This window comes from Magnolia sinica, chromosome 19 (genome assembly GCF_029962835.1).
Source record: "Magnolia sinica isolate HGM2019 chromosome 19, MsV1, whole genome shotgun sequence".
Taxonomy (NCBI): domain Eukaryota; kingdom Viridiplantae; phylum Streptophyta; class Magnoliopsida; order Magnoliales; family Magnoliaceae; genus Magnolia; species Magnolia sinica.
This window is the reverse complement of record NC_080591.1, coordinates 3,918,928-3,932,213: the sequence shown is the minus strand read 5'-3', so window position 1 is coordinate 3,932,213 and position 13,286 is coordinate 3,918,928. Positions and strand designations below refer to the sequence as shown.

Below are 13,286 nucleotides of genomic sequence, written 5' to 3'. Positions count from 1 at the left end.
GATGATCTTCCATTAATACACGTTCCCTCGAATCTTGTAACAATAATCATACATTTTCGGCTTCCGCATCAAGGCCGACTTTTCAGCTACCGCCTTCATCAGCAAACGACAAACCTGAACTCGATTTAAAATTCGAAAAAGACTGAGCTGCTTAAACTTCAAATTTTAATTCCCGCACTTTTGAAACAGTTCAAGCTCTTACTTCCCGAGCACCTATAGGCCGAGCTTGAAAGTGGAGGTAATTGTTATAGGCAAAATTGAACTAGTCTACCATACAGAAAGAATGACCAACTACAAGGGGAATGCCTCGAAGCTAAAGCGAGTAAAACGCCAAGGCAAGCTTCTGTCTCGAGTTATTATAGCACAAAGCTCGAAGGTAAGACATGCAACTCTCCCGTCCAAGAGATGAGTCCCCCGAGCTAAGTTGTCCAATGACATAGCTCGGTAGAGGAGGAGTCATCTTATCAGAAATGTCTACATCACAAGCAAAGGACCATCGAGGCAAGGAGCTCGAGGTCCGAGCTTCCCTCGCTCTCAAATCTGACCTGATCGACCACTGCCGAGGCGATATGAGTAACCCAAAGGGAATATGCCCTAGACCCGAAAAAGGAGAGCCCGACCTAATCCTAATTGAAGATCACGCTGACTGAGGCAGGCTAGGTGACAATTTCAGGAATAGTTTCCCATCCAAATAGGGACCCTCCAACGTAACTTATTAAGACATGACAGTTTCAAAACCGCCCATAAACCTTATAAATATATCCTCCTTAAATGAGAGTGTAAGAAAACAAACCCAACCTCAAGCCTTTGATTCAGATCTATCAGAGGATTCATGGTCATCACCGGATCCCCTCATTGTCCACATCTTCTGGTTTTCTTATGGTTCTATCCACCGGTGCTCCTTCACAATCGATCGTATCTGTTCATTAGATTCTGATGACAACAGCTCGTTGCCTGGTTATGACGATAAAAAATACGAACGAGTGTGGGTGGGTGGGTATTAAAAATAAAAATAAAAAAATCCGCCTTCCTAAAGAGTAATTTTTGGTTTAAGATGCATTATAATTATAGTTTGGATGGTTCTATTTGACAAATATATTTCAACGTCTGCAATTTCTAGATATTAATTATCCAATCATCCAGTACACATTCTCAGAAAATTGTACAGGCGGCATGCATTAATTAATAACAAGCCGACCAAATCGTGGGACGCTGTAGCTAGTTTAAATAAAAAAAATAAAATTAAAATAAAAAAATAAAAAAAATAAAAAAACCCAAAATCAGATTAGTCGAGGAGAGTAATCTCCGAATCATGGGCACTTTGTTGAAAGAGGACCATTGGATATCTTCAGTTTCAACTGTCCAATAAATGTCCACTAATGAAATAGGCAAATAAACAAATAAGGTGTAGTTTTTGTTCCATGATATATCTAGACAGGGACTCACAATCGGACAGTTTAATTTGAATTGTCTGTATTCGACGTATGCATTTTCTAAGTGCCATTGTATCGTCCATCACACTCAGCCAGAGTATCAAAGTTTTTCTCTTGACAAAACGTACTTGCGCGAGTAGCCATCCTCCTATAAATTCAACAGATCTCTGGTTACACGGCACAAGCGAAGGCAGCGTAGCCGCCCCCATCAAAAAAGAAAAGAAAAGAAAATTCCTGTCGACTATTAGTGCTCCTTAATCTCGATTTATTACTCTTAATCACTTTCATTAAGAGAGAGAGAGGATGGGTATCGTACGGACGGCGGAGAGCCGCAGGGCGGAGCTGGAGGAGTTCCATCGCATGCTTCTCCAGACCGTCGGCCTTAACGGCAGGAGCAGCGGAAAAAAGGTGTCAGATGACGGGCCCCTTCACGAGGTTGAAGGAGGAGAGAGGCTGGTTTGCGTCACCAGCGGCGTATCGTACCTCGGTTTTGCTATCGTGAACCGGCTCTTGAGTCGGGGGTACTCGGTTCGTCTCGCTCTGGAGAACGAAGGTGAGTTTTCACTTCCTTTTGCTTACTTTTCTTCCTGTAATTACGAGAATGCCATCCGTCTGGTCTTGAGTTAATTAATTACCCAAAATAGCCTTATTGGATAAAGAAAAAGACTCTTGCAATGCACTAATCTGATTTGGTAATTCATCAAGTTCGAGGCCAAATTCTGTACAAAAATCAGAAAACTCGCCGCCACCGAATGTCAGGTGACTCGAGTCAACTCGATAACTCGACCGAGTAGTTAGTTTTCACGTGACTCCGATTCTACTAAAAGAGGATTTATCTGATACTTTGGCAGCGTATGGTGCTTGGTATACTCTCACTCAGAAGTATACACATGGCATACATTAACTCAAATCAAACCGTCTGAATGGTGTGACCCATTGCAACGAACTCACGACCCAAATTGATTGAGCAAACGGAACCTCTGATTCGTTGACACTTGTTTTTTGAAATAGGACCGTTGGATTTTTTTTTTTTAATACCATTTCAACCGTCCAGGAAATGTCCATAAATCCGGTAGTTATGTAGTCAAACAAGTGTATGTTTTGGTGTCTGGTGCATCCTAATTGGGAACTATAATTTGGGCAGTCCAATTTGAAATAACTATGTGCCACGTGTGATTTCTCAGTGCCCGCGTATCATCTGCCTCGCTTCCAGAGCATCCAACTTTCCTCGCAAAAAAAGTTTTATCGTACGCTTGCCCTCATGTTTTATTTTATTATTATTATTTTTTTAATTATTTACACACGCACACGCGCACACACCCCACACACTCACGCTAGTGAAATTTCACCACCTGTGGATACTCGGGTTATACACGTGGCAGATATCTAATCGAAAAGAATCCGGATCCGGATGAAATCGGATTGCGTAATGAGTAAACTCTGTTGGGCCCACTTTGAATGCATTTGGTTTATCAACGCCGTCCATCCGTTTTTTGGGATCATTTTATTGGTTGATCCCCAACTTGAAGCATGTACAAAGCTCAAGTGGTCCGTACCACAGGAAACAGTGGAAGTATTGATTTCCACCGTTGAAACTTTCCAAGGCCTCCATTGATGTTTATTTGTCATCCAACATGTTAGTAAGAAAAAAAAAAATACATGGATTATGTGAAAAAACAAACATCAGCTTGATCTAAAACTTCCGTGCCCCCAAGAACTTTTCAACGGTAGACGTTAAATTCACACTGTTTCCAGTGGTGTGGTCGACTTGATCTTTTAATATGCTTCGTTTTTGGGCTAACCACTAAAATTAACTAGTAAAATGGATGGACGGAGTGGATAAAATGCATAAATGACGGTGGGCCCCACAGAGTTTGGCCCACTTGTGCAAGATCTGGGTCGTTCATCAGGCAGCCCTGGAGCATTTGTATGAACTGGCCTAGAATAAGATTAACCCAATATCAGGTTGGCTACACGTGTCCGAAGCAAATGGACGGTTGAAAAATGGTTCGAAGTTCAAGGGAGAACTGCTCGAGAGGGGAAGCAGGGGTATACCTGTGGCCGGACGTGGCCGAAGCTCTGTGGAGCCCACTGTGATTTATGTGTCTTATCTGAGTGGTCCTCCGTTTCGCCCCCTAATTTTAGGGCATGATCCCAGAAAATGAGGCAGATCCAAAACTCAAGTGGACCACACTGCAGGAAACAATAGTAATTGAGCGTCCACCGTTGAAAATTCCCTGGGGCCCACCCTGATGTTTTATTTGCCATCCAACGTATTCATAAGGTCACTCGGACCAGGATGAAAGGGAAAATACAAATACAAGCTTGATCCAAAACCCCAAATAGTTTTCAACGGTGGGTGTTGAATCCCCGTTGTTTTCTGTCGTGTGGTCCACTTGAGCTTTGGATTTGCAATATTTTTGGGCCCATGCCCTAAATGAGCAGGCAAAACAGATGGGCAGCGTGGATAGAACACATTCATCATGGTGGGCCCCACAGAGCTTAGGCCATGTCGTGCCACAGGGAATCCGCTTTCTTAGAGGGGTTAGGTGCCAACGACACGAACGAAAAGTCAAAAGGTAAAACAGTCCAAACCTATAGGTTAGGTGAGATTATCGGCTTTCCATTGATTTTTATGATGTGGCCCACCTGATGAGTGGATCATCCTGATTTTTATACCAGATGATCTTCATGGTCTCTGAGGCCTTCTACACGGCTTGGATTTCCTACATATATGATACGTGGGCTAGAAAGAAAGTGAGGTTACGATTCTGAGGGCAAACCTAATGGCTTCCTCTCAGGGCTGTTGACGGGCCGGGTCTGGTGTAGGTCTTGTAACGGATTTTGAACTGTTTCGGGCCGGGCTGACGACAAACCCATTAAAATTGATGCCCGAGCCAGGCCCAGTGTTTCCAAAGACGAGGGAAGAACTTTCATGCTCTGGCGGAGTTTGATGGATGATACTCCGCCAGAGTGTCAATGATTTTCTCATCAAGTAAGCATTTTGATTCAGTGTATATCTAAGCTGGTAATGGTAATTTGGATTTAATTTGACCTATTCATACGCCACGTATGCAATTTCTAAGTAGTTTCTGAATGCTTGCGTATCATCCATCACACACTGCCAGAGTGTCAAAGTTTTTCTAATAAACTAAGTAGAGATGATTAGCAAAGCCGGTCCTTTTCATCTGTCTTTCAATTAACCACCCATCAATCCTGAGGTGAAAGAGTTCCACATGGTGTGTGGTACACCAGCCAATCGGTGTTATACGAATGGTGCGTGGATAATGCTCTAAAATGATCTCTAAAAACAAATTTCATATTGATCCAAAACTTTTGTGACCCCAAAAAAGGTTTTGATGGTAGACGATTCAATCTCCCACTGGTTTTTGCAGTGTGGTCCTCTTGATAGTTATATTAATTTTTTGTCTCAAGCTTTATGTCGAGCTCGCCAAATACATGGACGGTTTGGATATAACACATACCTCGTGATCAGGCCCACGGAATACATCAGCTATATAGTACACCAGCCAATCCGCTTCCGACACGGGTGTCCACAGTGCACGGAAAGTGACGCGGATTTCCTGAAGTTCCTGCGCTTGAAACTTTGGTGGGTCCACCCTGAATTTTTTCATAAATCCACTCCGTCCATACGTTTTGGGAGCTCATTTTAAGGAGCCGAAACCAAAATTGAGCGCGATAAAAGACTCAGGTGGGCGGTACTAAAGGAAAAGGTAGTTAGGGAAATCTCTACCGTTGAAACCTCCCTAGGTTCGAAAGTGATGTTTAAATGCCATCCATACCGTTAATAATGTCATTTTTAATGGGATGAACTGAAAACATAAATAATACCATGATTCAAAACTATTTTGGCCCCACGAATATTTCAACTGTAGAAGTTCAATTATCACATTTTCGGCCCACTTGAGCATTGGATACGGTTCATTTTTGGCTTCATATCCTAAAATGAATTCAAAAAACGGATGGACGGAGAGGATTTCTCACAAATATGACAGTGGGCCCCACCTGGGTTTCCAGCACAGTAACTTCCTGCGAAAGGCTTTCGCAGGAAATCCGCGTCCGAAAGTCAGTATACAACTACCTCTGACTGTCCAAGGGCCATGGGCAGGAATCCAACACAAATTTAAAAGAGGAGCCCTCCAGTGGTCCAAATGCCATAGTAAGCTTACACTGTTTCAATGCAAATGTGGGACCGCATGATGTATGCAGGCCATCCAACCCGTTCATCAGACACATCACCTCATATTACTCTTAAATGCCAAAAATCAGACTGACCCAATTCTCAGGTTGGCCACAAGATGGAACAATGTGAGAGTAGACTCCGACCCTTGATTTGTAAATGGACCCACCTTAATAGTAAAAGAGTCTGAGTTTCGGCCTGATCCTTCATCCAGGCCAGATGAAGGATTAGAACGGCTTAGATTCTATATACACAACATGGTGGGCTGTCCGGGCAAATCAAAGGTGATTTTTTCCCTCCTAACTTGCACCACGGTGTGGCCCGTCTAATTCATGGGTCAACCTTATTTTTCAGGACTTGGGGTAACATGTGCCGACCCATCTGATGGATGGGTAGGATTTCATTCATGCATCACACGGGCTCCACATCTTCCCAGCACCCTTGTGGTGGTACTTGTACCATTGGAACGGGCCCCTAATTAAAATGGTGGGATTTTCAAATCCCATTTTAAAATGTTTTGGGATTCCGCCCATTGTTTTTGGATGACAGAAGATTATGATGCACCAAATCCACTAGTTAAAATGGTCTATTTTCCTTTTACTGAATTATCTTGTTTGGATGGAAGTACAGATGATTTAGAGAAGCTGAGAGAGATGGAGATGTTTGGGGAGAGGGGCCATCATCGAGTGTCGGCCGTGATGGTGAAACTGACAGAATTGGAAAGCTTATGTGAGGCCTTCGACGGCTGTCGTGGAGTATTTCACACCTCTTGTTTTGCTGATCCCAGCGGCATCTCAGGCTATACGGTAATAATTTTAAGATTACTGTTAAGAAATAAATAAAAATTAAGGGTATGTTTGGAAGCTTTGAAAGTTTCAGTAGAGAAAATGACATTTTATTTGAAAGTTACTCTTCAAGAAAGAGAAAAAGAAAAAAACAAAGACAATAACCAAAAAAGATAAGGTTACCAAAAGTTTTAGCACTTCTTTTTTTTAAAAAAGAAAGAAAACTACTTGAAAATGTTTTCAACCCAAAATGTTTTCCATAAAAGGTGAGCTCCCAACCGTACATCTCCGCCGGTATATGGCCCATAAACAATGGTGCCTGTGGAGGGAGCAGATTAGGTGAGACCAAGGCCCTTACCATGGGACCCACCTTGGTGTATGTATTCTGCATAGACGTCTTCCATCCGTTTTGCAGGTCATTTTAGGGCAGCATCTAAAAAACGAAGTAGAGCCAATTATCAGGTGGGTCATCTTTTAGAGTCATGAGAGAGTTTGGGTAATTAGGTGGTCTTGTGGACCACAATTTGCTTATTCTAAATATTTTATTATTATAAATAAGAAAGAGAGTGGAGAAACAAATTATCATAATTAAACTTGATTAATAATTTTCATGGTATCAGAGCTAGTGTTCTCAAAACCTAACAAGTCATACCCCTTTCCCTTGTTGCTCTTCCTCCTTCTCTGGCTGCAGCCATTATCGCCGCTGCACACCAAGCCCATTGCCAGCTGCTATGTTGCATCCTGCTTTTTGTAGCATGCGCTTCTATGATCAACAAGTGTTGGAATGCACATACGGTTACTGAATCATTTGACCTGATTTAAGTGATTGATAATTCCGTACCGTAAATATATGGTCTAGGTATTATGATCAAACGGTCCACATGCAACACATGAGCATACTACGGCATAGTAGGGTATGCATATAGCTATATTGCAACCGTCCATTGGTAATAAGTAGCTTGTAGTACTCTTGTATGGGATCATCAAACCCGACTTAGTACTCTTGTATTGGATCATCAAACCCGACTTAGTACTCTTGTATTGGATCATCAAACCCGACTTCTTTGATGAACCTACCCACAAGATGGATACATTTTTGGTCATTGGATTACATCAATCAGTTAAAAGCAACGGCTGAAATTGAATTTCACCACTGAGAGTGCTTCCTTGTCGTAGTCATGAGACAATCGATTAGGGCGTTTTTAGGCAATGCTAGGGACGTCTCAACTACCACCTCTCCAACAACTTCATGTTTGGAGGGGGACATACACCAGCAGGGAACTGTGGGATGAGCAGTGTGGATGACAGGATTAATTATCAATAGAACGAACAGTGCACAAAGCCACGGGCCTGATCGTTCATTCAAACATTGCGAAATGATTAAGGAAAAAAAATAAATTAGAGCTAGGGATTAATCTCTTTCATGGAGACTACCTAATACATTTGTACTGTTGTACCTACGCTAACTCGTATTAGAAAAATTAGCTCATGTTTCAAAAATCAAGTCTATCAGACAATCCTTACCACAGATTTTCTTCTGACCATTTTTATTTTTATTTTTTTTCTTTCTAACATTGATTTAATAGCCAACATTTAGAGAGATGGGAATGTTTGATATGTGTAGTCATTTTTTAAATAAATGTGACCCCATTGAGAGACTGTTAGAGATAAAGTGATTTACCAAGTCAAATTGTCACTTCATCACAAACCAACCACAGGATCAGGACATCATTTGCTGTTGTAACAAAATATTCTTAACGATCTTATTTTTATCTGTTGTAATTAAAATGATAATTGTAAAACAAACTCAACATAATTATTTAAATGTATCTAATTGCGCTCACCAAGAGGTTGAGCAATTCATCCAATTCAGTATATTGTCTTCGCATGGACAAATATATGAAGACAACCAAAGAACGATGACTCCAATATCACAGCAGCGTTTTTTTTTTTTTTAGGGAGTTATTAAATACTCTAAAAGCTTATGATGCTTTATGCACAAGGCAATTCAAAATTGTAGAGTTGGCATTTACTAATTCAAAATAAACTGTCTAAATTGTTGAATTCACTGCAGCTAAGCCACTGCCCCTAAATCATATTGATCGAGTAATCTTAACCTCCAATTAGGAAACATATTTGTTGAAATAAGATTATTGGATATATATATATATATATATATATATATATATATATATATATATATATATAGATATATAATTATATATTTTAATTTTTAACTAACTAATAAATGTCCACCAACTTAATTGTTAAATTTCAAAGAGGATTAATTTTTTTTTGTTCATAATACATATAAACTGAGATCAAAATTTAAATAGTTTAAATTAAATTACCTATATGCCACGTTTGATTTTTAAGTGCCTATGCATCATCCATCACCTCAAGAGAGTATGGAAGTTTTTATCCTTTGAATGACTTGTGATGGGAGAAAGAAAAAGTCAGACTTGTTCTTTTGATTTTTTTAAAAATATTTTTCAAATGCCGTGGAAAGAAAGGTATGCTGTTTAGAGACTTGTTTGTTTTACCAATTATTTAATCATATGAAAGAAATATATTATCATTATGATGTTACTCTGCACAACCAAACATATAAATCATCAATCAAATGCACATGTATCAAGTAGATAAGTAAAATAATTTATAATGATTACACTTTTTTATAGTATTATTATGGAAGTCTCGTATCCAAAAAAAATATATATATATTTTAATAATGATTTAACATTAAGGGAATATAAAAATATCAGTAATGATTCAATGTTAAAATAATATAAAAATATCAGTAATGATTTAACATTAAAGTAATATAAAAATGTCATAATTATAACTTTACATTTGATAAATCAACTGGCAAAAAAGTAATATGTAATCATCACATATAATGGGTAAAACAAGCAGACCGTGGATGCCGATTTGGAAAGGATTTTATGTTTATTGTATGGATACGTAGCATCCACTCCCAACTTGATGGTGATCCAAACCATTCATTTGGGGGACCCATTACTTGCAAAGTAGGCTAGGCTCTCATTCTAAACGGGCCCAATGGACGGCCGATAGCTCTTGATGTAACCTTGGTATGGCCCACTAGGCCGGGGAATTCCGGCTCTCTCATGGTGGGCCAAGCATGACGAAGTGAGTTATGATTCATACACAATAATGATAGCATCCAAACACCAACTAATTCAACGGACAAGATCATTCCACATACAATACAATATATGTTGCACACAGCCTTATTCTTCCTCCCTCTTTCTCTTTTTATGTAGAAATGGATGGCTGAGATGGAACATCGAGCATCGCAGACGGTGATCGAGGCATGCGCGCGGACCCCTTCGGTCACGAAATGTGTGTTCACATCTTCCCTTCTGGCCTGCATTTGGCGAAGCGATCCGGTCGTTGATCTCCCCCCAATTCTCGATGAAAGCTGTTGGAGTGATGAAAGCTTCTGCCGACAGAAGAAGGTGAGACAGTTTAATTAAGATAACTAATTACTCTAGCAGAGTTTGACGGTTGATACGCTGGTTGTTGAAATTTGCATACGTGGCATTAAAAAAAAAAAAGTCAAATTTAACCGTCCAGATTATGGTTCCGTCAGTCTTTATTTTTTCTTTTTTAGTTGGAAATAACACCAATACGATGAAAGCAGATTGTAATCCGTCCAGACAGAGGGGCTATGTGGGACCCACCGTGATGTATGGGTTTTATCCACGCCATCAATCCATCTTTCTGGATCATTTTAGAGTATGAGTCCAAAAATGAGGCAGATCCAAACCTCAAGTGGACCACAACACAGGAAGCAGCGGTGATAGTGACATCCACCGTTGAAACTATCCCAAGGGCCGCCGTGATGTTTGTTTTCCATACAACCTGGTCATAAGGTCATATAGAACTGGATGCAGGGAAATGCAAATATCAGCTAGATCCAAAAACTTCCGAGGCTTCCAAGAAGTTTTTAATGGTGGCCGTTCAATCTCCACTGTGTAGCCCACTTTAGCCTTGGATCTGTTTTATTTTTAGCTTTATACTCTAAAATAATCTGGAAAAATAGATGGACGGCATGGATATAACACGTACATCACTCTGGGCCCCACAGAGCCCTGCCATGGACGGATAATCGTCCAGGCGGGGGCAGGACGCTGTGGTGTCCACCGTGATGTCCTTGTGACATTCACTCCACGTCCACCCTACACGTTTCCATCCTCACTTTTTCTGGTGGTGTGGCCCACTTGAATCTTGGATCTGCCTCATTTTTTGGGCTGATGTCCTAAACCGAGCTGAAGAAACTAATAAACGGAGTGGATTTCAGACATGTGGGCCCCACCGAGGGATTACAGAAAAGTGTCGTGCCTATCATCAGGGGGGCGAGCTTGCGTGAAAATAAACCGACGTTCAAAAGAATTGACCAGTGGTTCACACCCCACTCATGCGTACTGGCCAACCGATGATAGAACGGGCCTGATTTTCGATCCGCGATGCAAGCCAAGTGGGCCCAATCTAATGAACGGTCCAGATGGAGACTCTTCCTTCCACATGATGATGATACAGCTCTGTTTGCTTTTGGCAGCTATGGTTTGCGTTGGGTAAGACGATGGCGGAGAAAGGCGCATGGAACGTGGCACGTGACAGAGACGTTCAACTGGCGACCATTTGTCCGGCCCTGATCACAGGTCCCGAATTTTACGAGAGAAATTCCACACCGTCCATTGCCTACCTCAAAGGTACGTGCCCATTTCCTGTCTCTTTCAAAATGTTCACACCATAGTAGCATTTAGTGTTAGGTAGGTCGCGTAGCAAACATGTTCACGTCTCCAGTAGGTTTGAGTTAGGTATGTTCTACGGCTGTAATTTTCTCTCAAATATGAAAGTCAATAACAACCACTAACAGATGTGATAGGTTTACATAGGCAGGACCTCTGTGGGGGACACCGTGATGCATGGGTTTTATCCACGCGGTCCAAATTGAAAGGGAAAGACCACATGGTCCTTACTGTAGGGGCGTACATCAAGTCGAACCGAGTCGAGCGGACGCTCGGCCACTAGCTGACCTCAGCTTGAACTAGGCTCGGCTGCATCCATGCGCTTGACTGGCCAGCTCAGCTTGGTTCTGTCAGCAGCTCGGGCCAGTTCTAGCCAAGACTAACTCGAGTTCACTTGTGCAACATTTTCACAAACACTTATACTGCACTTTCAAAACTCACTATATTTAAAATAGCAGCAATGGTTTTATAAGTATTTTATCAAACACCTTATAAGCAACATAAAAATAAAATAAAATAAAAAATTGGATATTTGTTTTATATACATATCTTCTTTGCCAGCGGCCACACTTTGTTGGGTCATTTCATCAAACACTTGATGAGCATCATCAATATCAAAGTAACCAAGTCACCGAACTAATTCGATCCAAGTTTAACTCGAGCTGGTTTGATCCAGTCGAGTTGAGCTCGGCCAGCTCGAACTCATTTTTGAGCTTAAAAAACTCAACTCGACTCAGCTTGAACTCAGCTTCGAACCAAGTCAAATCGAGCTTTTTCCAGTCGAGTCGAGCAAGCTGATCTAGCTCGCTCGGTTCGTGTAGTTTAAGGCCCATGGGCCGTGTATGGGTATGGGAATATTTTCATGTAATTTGTGGGCCTAGCAAGCAATGGGCCGGGCTGGCACCCAGCCCATAAACGGCCATATATGAAGGTCCCTAAATTTACAACTTCCCCACTTGTCTTTCTTGACATGCAGGGGCTCAAGAGATGTACATACGTGGCCTACTGGCTACCGTCGATGTTAGCAGTGTGGCCCGGGCGCACATCTGCGTGTATGAGGAGACAGGCAGCGGGGCATCTGGGAGGTACATTTGTTTCGACCGTGTGATCGATCGAGATGAAGAAGCAGCAGAGCTGGGCCATCAGATGAGGATGCCAGACTTGATAGGCGGTGACATCACTGCCGACGTTCCTGTTAGGTTCGAGTTGTGCAATAGGAAGCTGTCTAGATTAGTGTTGAGACGGTTGCAATGCTCTGAAGATGCAGACTCGGGTCTGTGTTGAACCGGTATGTATGAAAATTGTAGTAGAGACCCTTAAAAGGGTAGAGATGTAGTAGAATATGTTTTTGTTTTTGTTTTTGTTTTAATTGTGCATTTGGGGTGGCCATGGGCTGGACCCTGGCAGACCAGACCAGGTAGCCTAACCCTCAGGGACAGTGATGGGTTGGGGCTTGAAATCTAGGCCCAGCATCCAGGCAAATGATGAACGCCCTGGTCCAGTCGTCAAGTTCGCAACCATTATGAAAAAGAATGAAATGGCTTAAGAGACTTATGAGTGGCTCCCACCATGTGTAAACAGCATTTATTGGATGGAAGTGATGGTAGATGGAGGATGTCAAAAGGAAAATTTTGCAATCAAACTATCTTGAACCGTTGATAATTTTCTCCTTAACTTATAGGGTCAGCCATGGCTTGGAAGTTGGACCGGCTGTGTAAAACCAAGGCTTAGGGATAAGAGCCTGGCTAAGACAACTCACAATTTGCATGATGTAAGTACCAATGGGCTTGAATTGGATAGGGTTAAGGCGTCGGGGAAAAATACCCGCTCAAGCTAAACGTAAAAGAAAATGGCTAGATAAAAAGCCAAAGGCTAAAATCAAAACAAAAGGCAAGAAATATAGATGTTGAAGTGGTTCCACGGTAAGTCCGTATCAATTGGACAATAATGCATTTTTTTTTCACTAAAACAAAAAATATATATAATTAAAAATCTTAATTCTCTCGCACTCTTCTTTTTATATATATACAAAAAACGTCATTATAAGGTTGACCTCATGGGAACGTTTCATGAGGTCAAGCTGTGTGGGCCC

The 13,286-nt window shown here is 41.4% G+C and overlaps 1 protein-coding gene across 1 annotated transcript; it reads left to right on the top strand.

The window, feature by feature from the left end:
• Window positions 1-1,605: 1,605 nt before the first annotated feature.
• On the top strand, window positions 1,606-12,759 carry LOC131235152 (cinnamoyl-CoA reductase-like SNL6). Its single transcript, XM_058232289.1, has 5 exons — window positions 1,606-1,986; window positions 6,265-6,440; window positions 9,704-9,898; window positions 11,002-11,155; window positions 12,171-12,759. Exons 1-5 carry the CDS (start codon window positions 1,737-1,739, stop codon window positions 12,476-12,478), a joined length of 1,083 nt encoding a protein of 360 aa, XP_058088272.1. The 5' UTR covers window positions 1,606-1,736; the 3' UTR covers window positions 12,479-12,759.
• The last annotated feature ends 527 nt before the right edge of the window (window positions 12,760-13,286 follow it).

Coding starts and splice junctions, on each gene's coding strand:
- LOC131235152 (XM_058232289.1), top strand. CDS start 1,737: ATGGGTATCGTACGGACGGCGGAGAGCCGCAGGGCGGAGCTGGAGGAG. Junction 1,987..6,264: donor TCTCGCTCTGGAGAACGAAG/GTGAGTTTTCAC, acceptor ATGGAAGTACAG/ATGATTTAGAGAAGCTGAGA. Junction 9,899..11,001: donor GCTTCTGCCGACAGAAGAAG/GTGAGACAGTTT, acceptor TGCTTTTGGCAG/CTATGGTTTGCGTTGGGTAA.